Source organism: Rhagoletis pomonella, unplaced genomic scaffold (assembly GCF_013731165.1).
Source record: "Rhagoletis pomonella isolate Grant_MI unplaced genomic scaffold, Rhpom_1.0 Rhpom_scaffold_00002, whole genome shotgun sequence".
In the NCBI taxonomy this organism is placed as follows: Eukaryota; Metazoa; Arthropoda; class Insecta; order Diptera; family Tephritidae; genus Rhagoletis; species Rhagoletis pomonella.
The window spans coordinates 69,947,551-69,961,170 of NW_023458556.1; the positions used below are offsets into that span (position 1 = coordinate 69,947,551).

At 35.0% G+C, this 13,620-nt stretch overlaps 2 protein-coding genes across 2 annotated transcripts in view; one reads left to right on the forward strand and one right to left on the reverse strand.

Annotated features, from left to right (window-relative positions):
• Positions 1–653: 653 nt before the first annotated feature.
• On the reverse strand, positions 654–1,962 carry LOC118754584. The gene is made up of 6 exons (XM_036489478.1): positions 1,520–1,962; positions 1,379–1,462; positions 1,229–1,306; positions 1,079–1,155; positions 869–931; positions 654–809 (listed from the first exon to the last, which is right to left on the reverse strand). Exons 1-6 carry the CDS (start codon positions 1,578–1,580, stop codon positions 654–656), a joined length of 519 nt encoding a protein of 172 aa, XP_036345371.1. The 5' UTR covers positions 1,581–1,962.
• Positions 1,963–5,526: 3,564 nt separating this feature from the next.
• The window catches only part of LOC118734029 (maestro heat-like repeat-containing protein family member 1), a 145,886-nt gene continuing 137,792 nt past the window's right edge, over positions 5,527–13,620 (forward strand). The window contains exon 1 of the mRNA XM_036463718.1: positions 5,527–6,512. Within this exon, the coding sequence (XP_036319611.1) occupies positions 6,446–6,512 (67 nt within the window). The 5' untranslated portion in view covers positions 5,527–6,445. The remainder of the gene's footprint in view (positions 6,513–13,620) is intronic.

The window sequence follows — 13,620 nt, forward strand, 5'->3', positions numbered from 1 at the left end:
GCCTTACAGAGAAACTAATGTAGAATGCCTAGATAAGTACATACTTATTTATATTAAATTGAAATCAGAAAATGTCTTAAAAGATTAAATATAATTAAAATTTTTATAAATCAGCTTTTATACATACATATGTATTTATTTAGGTATTTAGATTTTCTTAAAAATCGGTATGTACATACATGCATATTTAACTAAGCTTAAAATTGTACTTCCTCACTCTTGTACTTCACTTCATTGACTGACTTCAACTTCGCTGCAAATTGAACAAAGCAAAACATGATTTTAATGCGAGACAAATTTCCACAGAAAGTAACGGTAGAAAAAGAATTTTTGGGTATTCGTTCTATTTTTCAGCTGACTACGATGCAGCATTCTACTTTGCATTCTCCGAAATGAAGCAAAGAAGCGAGGCAAATAAAATATTGTAGGACATTCTACTTTGCATTTCCGGAAATGAAGCAAAGAAACGAATTAAAAAAAAAAATATTATAGGACATTCTACTTTGCATTCCCCGAAATCAAACAAAGAAGCGAAATAAATAAAATATTGTTGGACATTCTACTTTGCATTACCGGCAATGCCTAAATGAAGCGGAAAAATTTGAAGGCATTATAACGCTATGCCTTCTAGAACACGTTACCACTAAAAGCGATTACCGATTTTTTGCTGGGATGCTGGCAATTTCGTTCATAATTTTGTCACATGCTTCGCCCGTCATACGACAAACTTCCTTTTCTATATTTTGCACCGAAACCTTTATTTCGCGTGCTGATTTCGCTAGAGCGAGAAATTCCGCGTTTTCGACTGCCTGCAAAATCGAGTACTCATATGTTCATAAATTCTTATTTTTCACAAAACAACACTTACATTCATTTGGAGTGATATGAATTTCTTCTCCAGCTCCGCCTGATTTGTTGACAACTTTGCTTGCTAAAATAAAAAAAATATACAAAATATATATATTGTTTATACATATGTATGTATTTATTATGTATATGTATATATTTATGTACATATGTATTTATATGTATGTATGTATGTAACTTTTGTAAAGAGTGAGGTATTTCAAGGACTTACGTTGTTGATGCTTGTCTGCAAAGTATCCCATATGGCTTTTTGGTTATTAAGAAGGATGTCCAGCTTCGCGTTTATATCTTTAATGATTTTCAAGAATTAATATTAAAATCGTAAGTGTTAGTTACATAGTTTTTTAAAATAGGCACTTACCATCACTCCGAGAGCAAACTTGGCTTACACCTGCCGCTTCCTCTTCTTCAACATTGGTGTCCAGCTTCGCGTTAATATCTTTAATGATTTTCAAGAATTAATACTAAAATCGTAAGTGTTATTTACATAGTTTTTTCAATAGGCACTTACCATCACTCGGAGAGCAAACTTGGCTTACACCTGCCGCTTCAACATTGGTGTCGTAGCACCTCTTCTTTATAAGGGATTGGCCCACTAAAATAAAGAACGATGGAATTATGTGATGAAACATTTTTCATACATTCCACTTACTTTCGACTGGAGACTCCTCACAAAACGACTCATCAAGAATATTGCTTGAATCCATGTGCATGGTTCATATTATTATCATGGATCATATCATACATATTATTATTATGGTTCATATATTATATTATATTCATATTAAATGGTAGCAAAAATTTAATTTAATTTGAATGTGTAGCAAAATTGGAAAAGTCGTGAAACAAATGGTGTAATAAGGGTATGAGCAAAAACTTTTCATTAAAAGGAATACAAAAGTACTTATAAGTAATTTCATTCCTTAATATTTCCACCGTTTCCGAGGCTAAAACACTTGTAACCACTATTCCCAGACCTGAAGACGAAGTAATAGGTTCCAAAAAGAAGCTCTCGATTTTCTGAAAATATCTACACAGAACTCTGTCTGATTCTCCTGATTTTGTGACTTTTATAACTTTGATTGGGCCTTTCTTCTCACAAAAAAAAAAATAGCTGTCTTTCTCTTTTTTATCATCCAAAGTGAATGAATCAAAGTCATTCAAAGTTTTGAAATACATTTCTGATCCTTGCCGTTCTTGAATCCTCAGAAACAATTGCTGGAGTATATTATGAGGATTTTTAATAATTTTTTTTAAATGCTGCATGAAATTTTCATATTTGTACGCGGAAAACGAGTCTAATGGACCTAATTCATCAACAGAGTCAGGCAAGTGGAGTAACCCATGAATATTAAAACTTACTTTCTCATCGCCATATAAAGTACCAAAAAAAGTAACGAAATCTTGCAACATTTTTCGGGCAATACCGGTCTCTCTTCTACAGGACTTTTCACTAGAAAGAAGTCTAATAGCACTGTGTAATAACAGGAAATGATAATAAGAATCTTCACTTATACAATCCTTTAAAACAAATATTCCAGTGTAGAGCAAAAACTGTCTAAATTCAGTTGACTTCCAATTAGAAACTTCATCTAAGCTCCTGGGAAGACGACCAAATTCAGACGGAACAAATTGTGCGACAAAAGTAAGTTTATCATTGATTCTTTTAATATTGCATTTTTTACCCGTAATAAACAGTTCCAGCAATTTCTTAACTACGCCTAAATCCACCAAATGCATGGAATCGAGTGGAAATTGGGAAACCATGCCGAATCCCGCTTCCTCTAAAACACTTTTTGTTTCCTTAAACTGAGTAAGGTGATGAAAAGCACTGGCTCTCATTGCGAATGACTTATCTGACCTAGGTAGACCAACCTTTTTCGGAAAGCAAACTCTTCTCTCCTTATAAAGTCCTTCTGCGCTACACTTAGGACATCCGTTTTTTCCATTGTGACCTATTACTCCTGTTACATAAGCCCTGGCTGGAGAATCGCAAATAAAAACACGAATATTAAATGGTTTTAAAACTGCCATGGAACCCACTTTAATTCCGTTTTCTTTAAGTAATTTGGCCTCTGTACAAAAATCACGCATGAAGTCGTTGATGTTTTTGGGTTTACTTAACCCAGAAAAGCAACCAATGACAAAGGGGCTAATATGCGGGAAATCCGAAAGAGATCCTAAAATTGGCCATAATACTCTGTTAGAGCTCTTGAACAACCTAAGTCCATCAATACCTATGTCAATTACAATTTCTTCCTTATTGGCTAAGAAATTTAAGCTCTCTGACAAGAATACAAAAACTCGCCATTAGGTATTTGTATAACACTAACCTTTTTCCTACTGGTTCCCATAAGTGTTTTGGCTGTCATTGGCAAATCGCGATCACCTGCCCTATGCAATGTTTGCAGAAGGTCGTCCACGGCAATTCGGGATATATTATTTCTCATGGCCCAGAACTTAATTTCGTCAGCTTTACTAAGTTCTGCAGCTTCTTCGCCCTCACTCTCGTGTAAATAGAACTGTTCCTGCTCGCTATCACTATCAGCAGTCAATTCCCTATGGGGACTTGGACATTTATCCTCACCCTCACTATCACTGACACCAACACTTAAGTCTTTTTGGGAACTCGGAAGCATAAGTACGGAGGGACATTCAATTACATTAACATTTGCTACACATTCCATTGCTTGAGTACATTCCAAAAGTTCTCTAAATCTTTTCGCATCAGATTCAAAGATCCTTTTTTCCTTACTCACGCAATTTTGGAAATACCTCTTTTTCATATTATTTAAACAATTGTTTACACCATGCACAATTTAAGATACTTATCTTCTTATTTTCGGCTATATTCCACCTGGGATTTGATTCGAAAAACACAAAACTTTCCGAAATTCTTCTGCGATTTGGTAAAATTTAACATAAATACTTCAAAATGGCGGGCGCGTTGCTTTGCGAAAATTTTAGTGATGAGAAATTTGGCTCTGAAAAGTATTCGGTATGAATGAATTTGGTTTCCAAGTATTATTTTTTTGGTTTTGTTAATTTTTTGTGGGGCTAATTTCTATACTCAAGACAAAAATGTAATTTAATTCGTTTTTTATTTCAATTTTCGATACAAAACAAAATTATTTCCAAGGTAAAATACCAAAATAAATATCTTAAATGGTTCAATTTACATAGTACTCGGATATATTTGGTATTTTGAAGGTAGCAACTACTTTCAATCAGCATGAAATGCAACTCTGTTAAATTAGCTGAAAACAGTCGTAGTACATTGTTGCTATCTCTTTCTTTCAAATTTTGAGGGGTTTCATTCTCGCTAGTACACAGGATTGAACTAATATATGTTCATACTTGCATTTGTGTTGGTTCACTGGTGTGTGTGTATTATGCAGCGTTTTTGCTGCATTTAAAATGCAACATTTAGCACTTTCGAACATATGTTTTCGAAGAGCGTTCATGCTATCGCATTTAGCAAATGTACATTTACGCGAGTTCGAAATCGTATGCTTTTGACAAACAGCCGTGTTCCAGTCGCTTATTCAGATCCGTATCTATTACGATAAATTCTCACGGAAAAGATAATGTCCAAAAATCCCTACTGAAAAGGAAAAAATAAATTCTAAACCGAAAATTCAATACAAAAGCTTGAATTATTTTAACCATAACCAAACATTGGTTTGTGTATATATTCATTTGTCGGTGCTGTCAATTATAATTTTCACACTTAATTAGGAAACAAAACAAACAGAGTTGATCACAAATTAATCCAGATTTCTATCAGCATCATATCGATGTTTAATTTGCGTAACTTTTCTTTATCCAAATAATGTAAAATAATAAATGAAATCTCGATCGGCGATCACTGAAACGCAGCTAGCGACTGTATACTCGAAAAAGCAATGTTGCCACTTCTTCTCATTAAACCATGTTCGAATCGTGGAAATTTTGGAAGATCACAGGGTTGCTTTTAGCATTTAGATTCTAAATGCAAAAATGGAGTTGCATTTAGTTGCATTTAGGTGACGAATTTTGTATGGATAAATGTACATTTAGAGTAGCATTTAGAGCTAAATGCGCTAAATGTGCTTTTACGCGTAAGCAAAAACAGCCCATTAGTTTCCGTCAGGTTTGTCTAGTAGGGTTGTTATCGCCGTTCATAATGCTGCTTAGTATTTTGGAATAAACGTCATGTTGCATGTACATAAACGACATATGTTTTTATTGGAAACAATTGTACACGGTTTTAAACATTTTTGTGAACACACTTACCAGACGGTTTTGACGTGTTTTTATTTCTAATATTACTGCTAAAAGGTCTAATAAATGCATGGATTTCAGTTCCAGAAGAATTGAAATCATCAAAGGCAAATATTTTCTATATAATTGCTGCATTTTATAAATTGCAAACTCGATAGTCTTCTTGTGCATAAAAGCAACTGTCAAAAATTTCCAGCAGTAAAAAGTTACGAATTGGCACAGCAGAAATGTAAAATTTTCTCACCATAGTTAAAAGTTTTTCCACCATAGAACTTTTCTATCAATTGGCACAGGCCCTCTGTATATACTTGTTCTGGAGTACTGGAACAAACTAAATTATTTACCATTCTGTACAGGAGAAATTTTATTTCCACCCTGTGTTTAGCATCGAACTTTGGCAGGTGCTACTTCGCTATTGCCATGAAAACAAAAATATTTTGGCATCAGCTGATTGTCGTGAAATTTTTGCGCAGTACATATTTCAGTCGTGTGTAATATTTGTTTATTTTTGAAAATACAAAATTTGGTAAAAATGTGGGTACACCAAGTGTGATTTGTAGAGGAACGATCGACGACATTAAAGCACCCATCTGGGACGCGTCTGCTGGAAGTTTGCGTCATTATTCATACAGACAATAAAAAGACGCGTCAGCTATACCGGGGTAGGAGCCCCACCACCAAAATAATGTGGAGCCCAGTGGAGAGCGTGAGCTGAGCATAGCCAATAATCAGAAGAGAAAAAGACTTTGAACTGTCCAGTTCAAACGAAGTGATTTTCACGATTTTGCAAAATAGCATCAGCGAATATTTTGAAATACATATATATTATATATGTATGTTGATCTATGAAAGTGAACAAAAAATGCTTACAAATATGCGACTAATGTAACCGCTGGGTAAATAAAACAAATAAGCACAGTGCAAATTGAGAAAAATGGAATGTCGATATTCCTCGCGTACGTGGATGTAATATAAAAGTGATAATTGGGAAACTGAAAAAATAGCTCAAGAAATTAAAACGAACTTAGCACATCAAAGATTTGCGGTTTATCAGTGCAAAAAAAAAGCTTTGTGTTGGAGGACAGTCGAACCCTTCCTCCCTTCCTCCTAGTGATAATTAAATAGGCAATTATTACATATAAGAGTGACACTAGCACATTGCACATTGTTTTCGCGAGATTTCTATGCTTGCATCTGCGGCAATTAACGCCGCTTTTTACCAAGTTAAATCGATAAATTATCAAAACACCTGTGTTATAATAAAGTTACCAAGAAACTGGAGAAGTGGAAGAGAACACGCAGCTCTACGAAAAAAATGGATCGCAAGGGAAATGCAACTGGAGGGGGTGGTGGCCCGCCTGACAAACCATCAATTTTAGAAGGCAAGTAAAAATAAAACAAAAATTTATTTAATTTGAATATGTATTAAGTTCTGTATGGCACACATACATACATATCGCACTCTAAATAAAAAAACCGGCAGAACTTAAAATTTGTCAACATTTATTTTTTCCATAAAACAGTTCACAGACCGTATACCCAACGTCCGCGAAAATTTCTTCTTCATCACTATCTTCTTTAACTGGATAAATACTACTAAAACTTTTTAGTTTTGTTTGCGTCGATTGCGCAGCGTCAACAGTTTTTTGCCTCTCCTGAACATTTAGGATTTTTTGAGTTGTGCCGGTTTTTGATTTAGTGTGCGATATGTACTAATTACAAAGATGAAAGTAAAAGGGGTGTGTGTTGACAGCTACTATGGGTCTTCATTATAATACAAACAGAACTATCATATTTGTGGGTGTTTTTTGATTGTCAATAAAGCACACTTGTAACCTGTATGTTTGCATGTACAACGTCTGGACTAGGGATGTTGCGAATGTAGAATTTTAGACATCCGCGGATGCTGATTCAGGTATCTACTGGAATTAAAAAATTGGAATATTGTATTTAAAAAAAAGTTATGTTGCTGCCCGTTGCGGGTTACAGACTGTTTCTTAAAGGGTCGCAAATCAAACCTCCGCCACCAAATAACTACTCGCTCGAGGCGACAAACTTGAAAAACTTGAAACTTGTCAAAATTGTAAATTATTTTCGATTGACGCTGCACCAGTTGAGAAGACCTTCAGTTATATTACTTTTTTTATGGCGGTGCAATAATTCCTTTTTGAGAATTGCATTGGGGTTGCAAATGTCTAATATTTCCTTCTGACTTTCATCTTCACAATCTAGCATCATGGCAAGATCGCTTTTTAAACACGGTTGTTTTCCAAAGAATTCCTCATTCTCATTCCTTTGGTTGTTTCAGAATTTGGAGAACATGTAACGCCATCAGTGTTTTTCGATTTTAGTTTTTTATTGCATTTCCAATACTTTCCTCTTTGATTGGTTTGAAAAATGTGTGCTTATAGCGAGGTTCTAAATAGGTTGATATGGCAAATAAATTGTTATTTCCTAGGAATGAAAATTTCGAAAAAAACTCTGTTTTGAAAGTCGTGACTGGCAGCCGAATTAGATTAAAATCTTGTTATTTTGGTAAAAAGGCTTAATTCCCGTGTGACTTCTTGAAAAGGTTCACCTGTAATGAATAATAGCTTGTAATTATTATTTTTTTATTAGCTGTCCTCTGACTTTTCCTAGTTTCAGGCAGTCACAATTAATTAATCACCGCTGTCGGTACCATAAGGCATAAAATCCGTTTTGTTGTACCATTCCATGCGCTCAATGTGCTTTGAGGCAAATGAACCCAAAAATTCACCATATCGTTAGTATAGTATGGAAAGGACGTAATTCACATTGTCGCTGAAATGCAAAACAGGCAAAACTAACTTAAACTAGTATCTCCTAGTTGTCGAAATTTGACATCCTTTTTGATACACTTTTGAATTTTACCTGTCACCAATACCAACTCCTTTATGCGAATTACTTTTTTGAAGCCCACCAGTATAATTTATAGCGAATTTACAGAAAAACTTTAAATCAGAATATGAACGTTAATACTGGATTGATTAATGCTAATTCTACCAAGTCTCCTCCAAATTTCTTCAGTTGCTTTTGAAATTAGACCGAAAAAGGAGCCTCGATTTTAATTTATAAAAAATATGCATATGTATTTGTATGTATAGATGAGATGTTCATCACTGACTAATATGTCAAACATATACCAATTCAGACTGTAAATAAGTTTTTCGATTACCTATATTTGCCTTAGAGCCTCTTGGAGGCTAAATACTAAATTGCCCACATCTACATAAACGCTTTCTTTTTTCATCACAATCATTAACGGTTGAAAAGTATCTTGAAGGTTTACAACAAAAGAAAATATTTCCTTCTCTAACGGCGATTTCACACAGGATTTTGTCAAGACTGGGCCAAAGCCCAATATTTTTTAATCACACGACTGGACTACCAAGTTACACCAAATTTTATGTTACTAATATGTGTTCTAAAAGTGAAATAAATCTGATCATAAATATGATTTTTTTAGGGTGGCTCACAATCCCTGCGCCACCTATCGGAAGACAAACACACTGATCCTTCTAAAAACTTTTGCACAAAACAACAATCATTCAATGCGATTTTAAAATCTGGGGGAAAATGGTGAATGATTCTTGCGATTGTATATGTGTATAAAACTTTATAACCATATAATAAGTGGCTCCAGAGATAACCGATATGAGAATTTCAGTTTGTATGGGCGGTGCCATGCCCCCTTTTCCAAAATCTACCACTTTTCGCCGTAAGTACGGTATTGACAACATATGTTGCTGTGTCCAATTTCAGGATGTTAGCATAAGCGATTGTAGAGATAAGCGATATCAGAATTTCAGTTTGTATGGGCAGTGCCACGCCCCCATTTCCAAAATCTACCAGTTTTCGCCGTAAGTACGGTATTGACAACATATGTTGCTGTGTCAAATTTTTAGGACGTTAGCATAAGCGGTTCCAGAGATGATCGATATGAGAATTTCAGTTTGTATGGGCGGTGTCACGCCCCCTTTTCCAAAATCGACCACTTTTCGCCGTAAGTACGGTATTGACAACATGTGTTGCTGTGTCAAATTTCAGGACGTTAGCATGGGCAGTTCCAGAGATAAGCGGTATGAGAATTTCAGTTTCCCGTTATCAACCACTTTTTGCCATAAGTACGTGATTGATATCTTAAATAGCTGCGCCAAATTTCAGGACGTTAGCATAAGTGGTTCCAGAGATAAGCGAAATGAGAATTTCATTTTTCACCGTAAGTAGGGTATTTACATTCTATGCATCTGTGCTAAGTTTCAGTTCTCCAGCCTAATTGGTTTTAGAGATATAGTGGTTTTCACATTTTAGTCTATATGTCAGATGCCACGCCCCCTATGTATCGAGATTAAAATTTCTGGATTAAAGCAAGCTATGTCCTTTAAATCGGTGTATGTTTCATTGAAATCGAGCGAACGGTGCCTTCAGAAAAGGGATTGCAAAATTTTCTTGTGGCGTATTTATATATAGATTTTTTATTGCATAAAACGATGTGGGGACTTATGATTCAATGAAATGCATCATAATCAATCAAAAAGTGAATTTTGGATTTTTAGTTAGTTACGGCTTTTTGTATTTCAGTGACAATGTGAGTTACGCCCTTTCCATACTATACCCACTCCTCAATAGATATTAAATTCTCCTTGAATAGATTCTTTTTTGATTTGTGAACTTGGCTGTCAACTTTTTCACATTCCATTTTATTTTTATTTCGCTGCGTGCAAATTTTAACAGTTATCACAAAATTAAAATAAATGTTGCTGTGTTCGAGCGCACAGAGTTGTATTTGCACAGTAAAACCGGTCATAATAGGTAATAAGAGAAAACACGGAACTTAACATAATAAGCCGTTTTATGAAAAAAAATATTACACTTAGCTAAGTAAAAAGTAGAAAGTAGTAAGTAAAAGTAGGAAACACTAGCGATGTATCCTGTTTCTTCAATAGACGTTTGACAAATAATATTCGATAGTTGGTTCTCTTTATAGCTAGATGTTGAACATTTCCGCTGGAAATACCTATTGACGAATCTTACTCTTTGACTTTAAATTACAAAGAAGAGGGAGGTAGGGGACAGTTTTCACATAGTATCTCCATAGGCAAAAAATATTGGCTACAATTTCTCATTTTGTTTGCCAAATATACCTTTTATCAGTGAACTTGCACAATATTCGCATTCGCAAAAGCTCCGCATTGATTATTGCGAATGCGAATGCGAATGATAAAATTTTTGCGGAAGCTCCGCGGTTGCGAATGCGAATGCGAATATTCGCAACAACCCTGGTCTGGACTATTGATAAGCTATAGCGAAAATACGTACTTTTTGCAATACACACGAACATGACTTTATTTAAATATCCAGAGGTAGATTTTAATAATAGTATATTTAAGAACAGACATTTAACAAATACTTGCATATGAGAGGTTCCATGGGAAAGTGAACCTCAGTGCAAAAATGATTTTCTTTATAAAACTAACAAACGTGTGGATAAGACATTTGTAAAGATCTTAAATCAACCAAAAAATAACAAATTCCAGCTTTAAATGCATTTTTATTCCCCATTTTTACATTTTGAAATCAAGTTCTAAGTAAATTTTTTGATTGAGTTTAAAGAATGTACACGAAAAAAACTGGTCGCACATAACCAAGCATAGCTCGGTTAATCATAACATTAAAATAAAAATCGGTAGACACTTAAAAAGCTGGAAGCATTTTCCACCTTACTGCATCATTTATTTTTAGTAACAAAAATCAGTGTAGAAACGAGGACCAAGAGAGAAATCGATCGTGAGTTAATATTGCGCAAAAAGCTGGAAAATCCCAGCATGTTCCATAACGACATCGCAAAAAAGCTAAAATTTCCAAAGTCTACCGTTACTTATGTGCTTAAAAAATACAATGAATGTTTATCTTTAAAAAGGAACCCTGGTAGTGGCAGAAAAAAAGGATTTGCTTGCGAAATTAAGGCAAAGGAAGTGTTATCTGCTTTTAAGAAAAATCCTGGACTTTCGGTAAGAGATGTCGGCAAAAAATTAAACATGTCGTCTTCGTATGTACAAAAAGTATGCAAAACAGCAGGACTACGTTCTTACAAAGTGAATGCAGCACCTAATCGCAACGGTAAGCAAAATTTGTTGGCGAAACAACGTGCTCGGAAACTGTTCGACAGTCTCATACAAAAATTTGGCTGTATTGTTATGGATGACGAATCGTACGTAAAAGCCGATTTTAAACAAATCCGGGGCCGCGAATTTCACACTGCAAATAAAAAAGGCAATGTTGCAGATAAATATAAAAACAAAAAGTTTGACAAATTTCCCAAAAAGTTTCACATTTGGCAAGCAAATTTGCCAATGCGGCTTCAAAAGTGATCCTTTTGTAAGCACTGGTACAATTAACCAAGAAATTTATGCTAAGGAGTGTCTGCAAAAGCGACTTTTACCTCTTATACGGCTTCATAAAGATCCAGTGCTTTTTTGGCCTGATCTCGCGATATGTCATTACGGAAAAATGGTTTTAGGATGGTAACATAGAAACAAAGTGTATTTTGTAGCAAAAGAGGTGAATCCACCTAATTGTCCAGAGCATCGGCCGATCGAAACCTACTGGGCCGTTATGAAATCCAAACTTCTTAAGACCCACAAAGCTGTAAAAAACGCACAACAATTCAAAAGTAAATGGCAGCTGGTTTCCAAGGAAATCACTGAAACTTCTGTGCAAGGGCTATTGAAGGACATAAAGTAAAAATTGCGATCGTTTGCTTATTACAAAGAGAATTAACTCTTTTTTAACGAATTTCAATAAAACTAAGTTTAGATGTAAATATATGTAAATATCGTTGAATTCCATTAATATATTTATGTTTTAGAACGTTTTAACTGTGACCAGTTTTTTTCGTGTACATTCTTTAAAGTAGGTTGCGTTGAAGCGCTGTCAAATAATTTGCGATTCATAATTCAAGTGTTTGGTAAGAAAAATATATAGTAGAACTCATCTGCTTTTGATAAAGTTGTCTTATATATTAAATTGTGCGACTGCTTTATCTATATTACTAGCAGACCCGGCGAACTTCGTCCCGCCCAAAATTTTTATATATTTTATTGAAACTTTTTGGTCCAACATTTTCACCAACAATTCACGTTTACGATTTTCATTGGCACTTTTGTCTGCTAAGATTAAGGTTTGGTGGTCATTTGCCGCTTTAAATAACCTAAGGAAAGTGTTATATCCGTTCTTGAAATTCTCCAGTTGTGCGGCATTTCATTTTCACTCCCTGGCGGCAACAATGACCCGGTTCTATAGTGAATGTCATAGAAGCTTTACAGTATAGTAGGTGGCAATTTCAAAATGGGTGCGAATCATTGTTCTACAGAAATGCAATACACATATACTTATTTCTGACGAAATACCTTAAAAGTTTGAACGCATAATAATATTGGAAAATCACATCCATTGGGCCAATTGCAGGAGCGTTCGATATTCTCAATGGTGCAACAGGTCGATTTAATCTGACCTTCACGGCCCCTTTTCTCACTTGGCTATTTTTAGTAATAGCTGGACTTCAGCACCACTTGGCAGCACGTTTTTGCAATAGTATTGCATACATTTTTAAAACATTAGCCAAATCGGACCATAAATAAGATTTTTAGTAATAACTCAACTACAGCGCCAACTGTCGGATTAAATTGTGAAACTAAACCATCCAGAGACCCACTCAAATACACAAAAAGTTTCGTTAAAATCCGTACAACCATTTAGGAGGAGATCACGCACAAACACACCTCCAGAAGAATAAAAAAATTCATTCAAAGATAGCTAAAGGTTGGTACGTTTGTAGGCCTCACACCCCTTTTCAAATAGCCCAAATTTTCTCCATGAGTATGGGCTTGATTTCAACTATATACATATCTCCATACGAAGTTCCAGTACTGTACCATGAATACTTTCAGAGATATGCAGTATAAAAATTCGATTTATATGGGAGGTGCCACGCCCTCCTTTTCAAGAGCTGCACTCTTTCTTCATGAGTATGCGATTGATTTCTTATATCTCCATACCAAGTTCCAGAACTCTACCATGAACACTTCCAAAGATAGGCAGTATGAAAAATTCGGTTTGTATGGAAGATGCCACGCCCCCTTTTCCAATAGTTCCAATTTTTCTCCAAGAGTATGCGACTTAGTTCGTACATCTCCATACAAAACTCTAGAACTCTACCAAAAAATTTCCAGAAATAAGCATTATGAAAAATTCGGTTTGTATGGAAGATGCCACGCCCCCTTTTCCAATAGTTCCAATTTTTCTCCAAGAGTATGCGATTTATTTCGTACATCTCCATACAAAACTCTAGAACTCTACCAAAAAATTTCCAGAGATAAGCCGTATGAAAAATTCGGTTTGTATGGGAGATGTCACACCCCTTTTTACAATAGCTAAAATTTTTCTCCAAGGGTATGCGATTGATTTCGT

Coding starts and splice junctions, on each gene's coding strand:
- LOC118754584 (XM_036489478.1), bottom strand. CDS start 1,580: ATGCACATGGATTCAAGCAATATTCTTGATGAGTCGTTTTGTGAGGAG. Junction 932..1,078: donor TGCAGACAAGCATCAACAAC/GTAAGTCCTTGA, acceptor TTTTTATTTTAG/CAAGCAAAGTTGTCAACAAA. Junction 810..868: donor TCATATCACTCCAAATGAAT/GTAAGTGTTGTT, acceptor TCGATTTTGCAG/GCAGTCGAAAACGCGGAATT.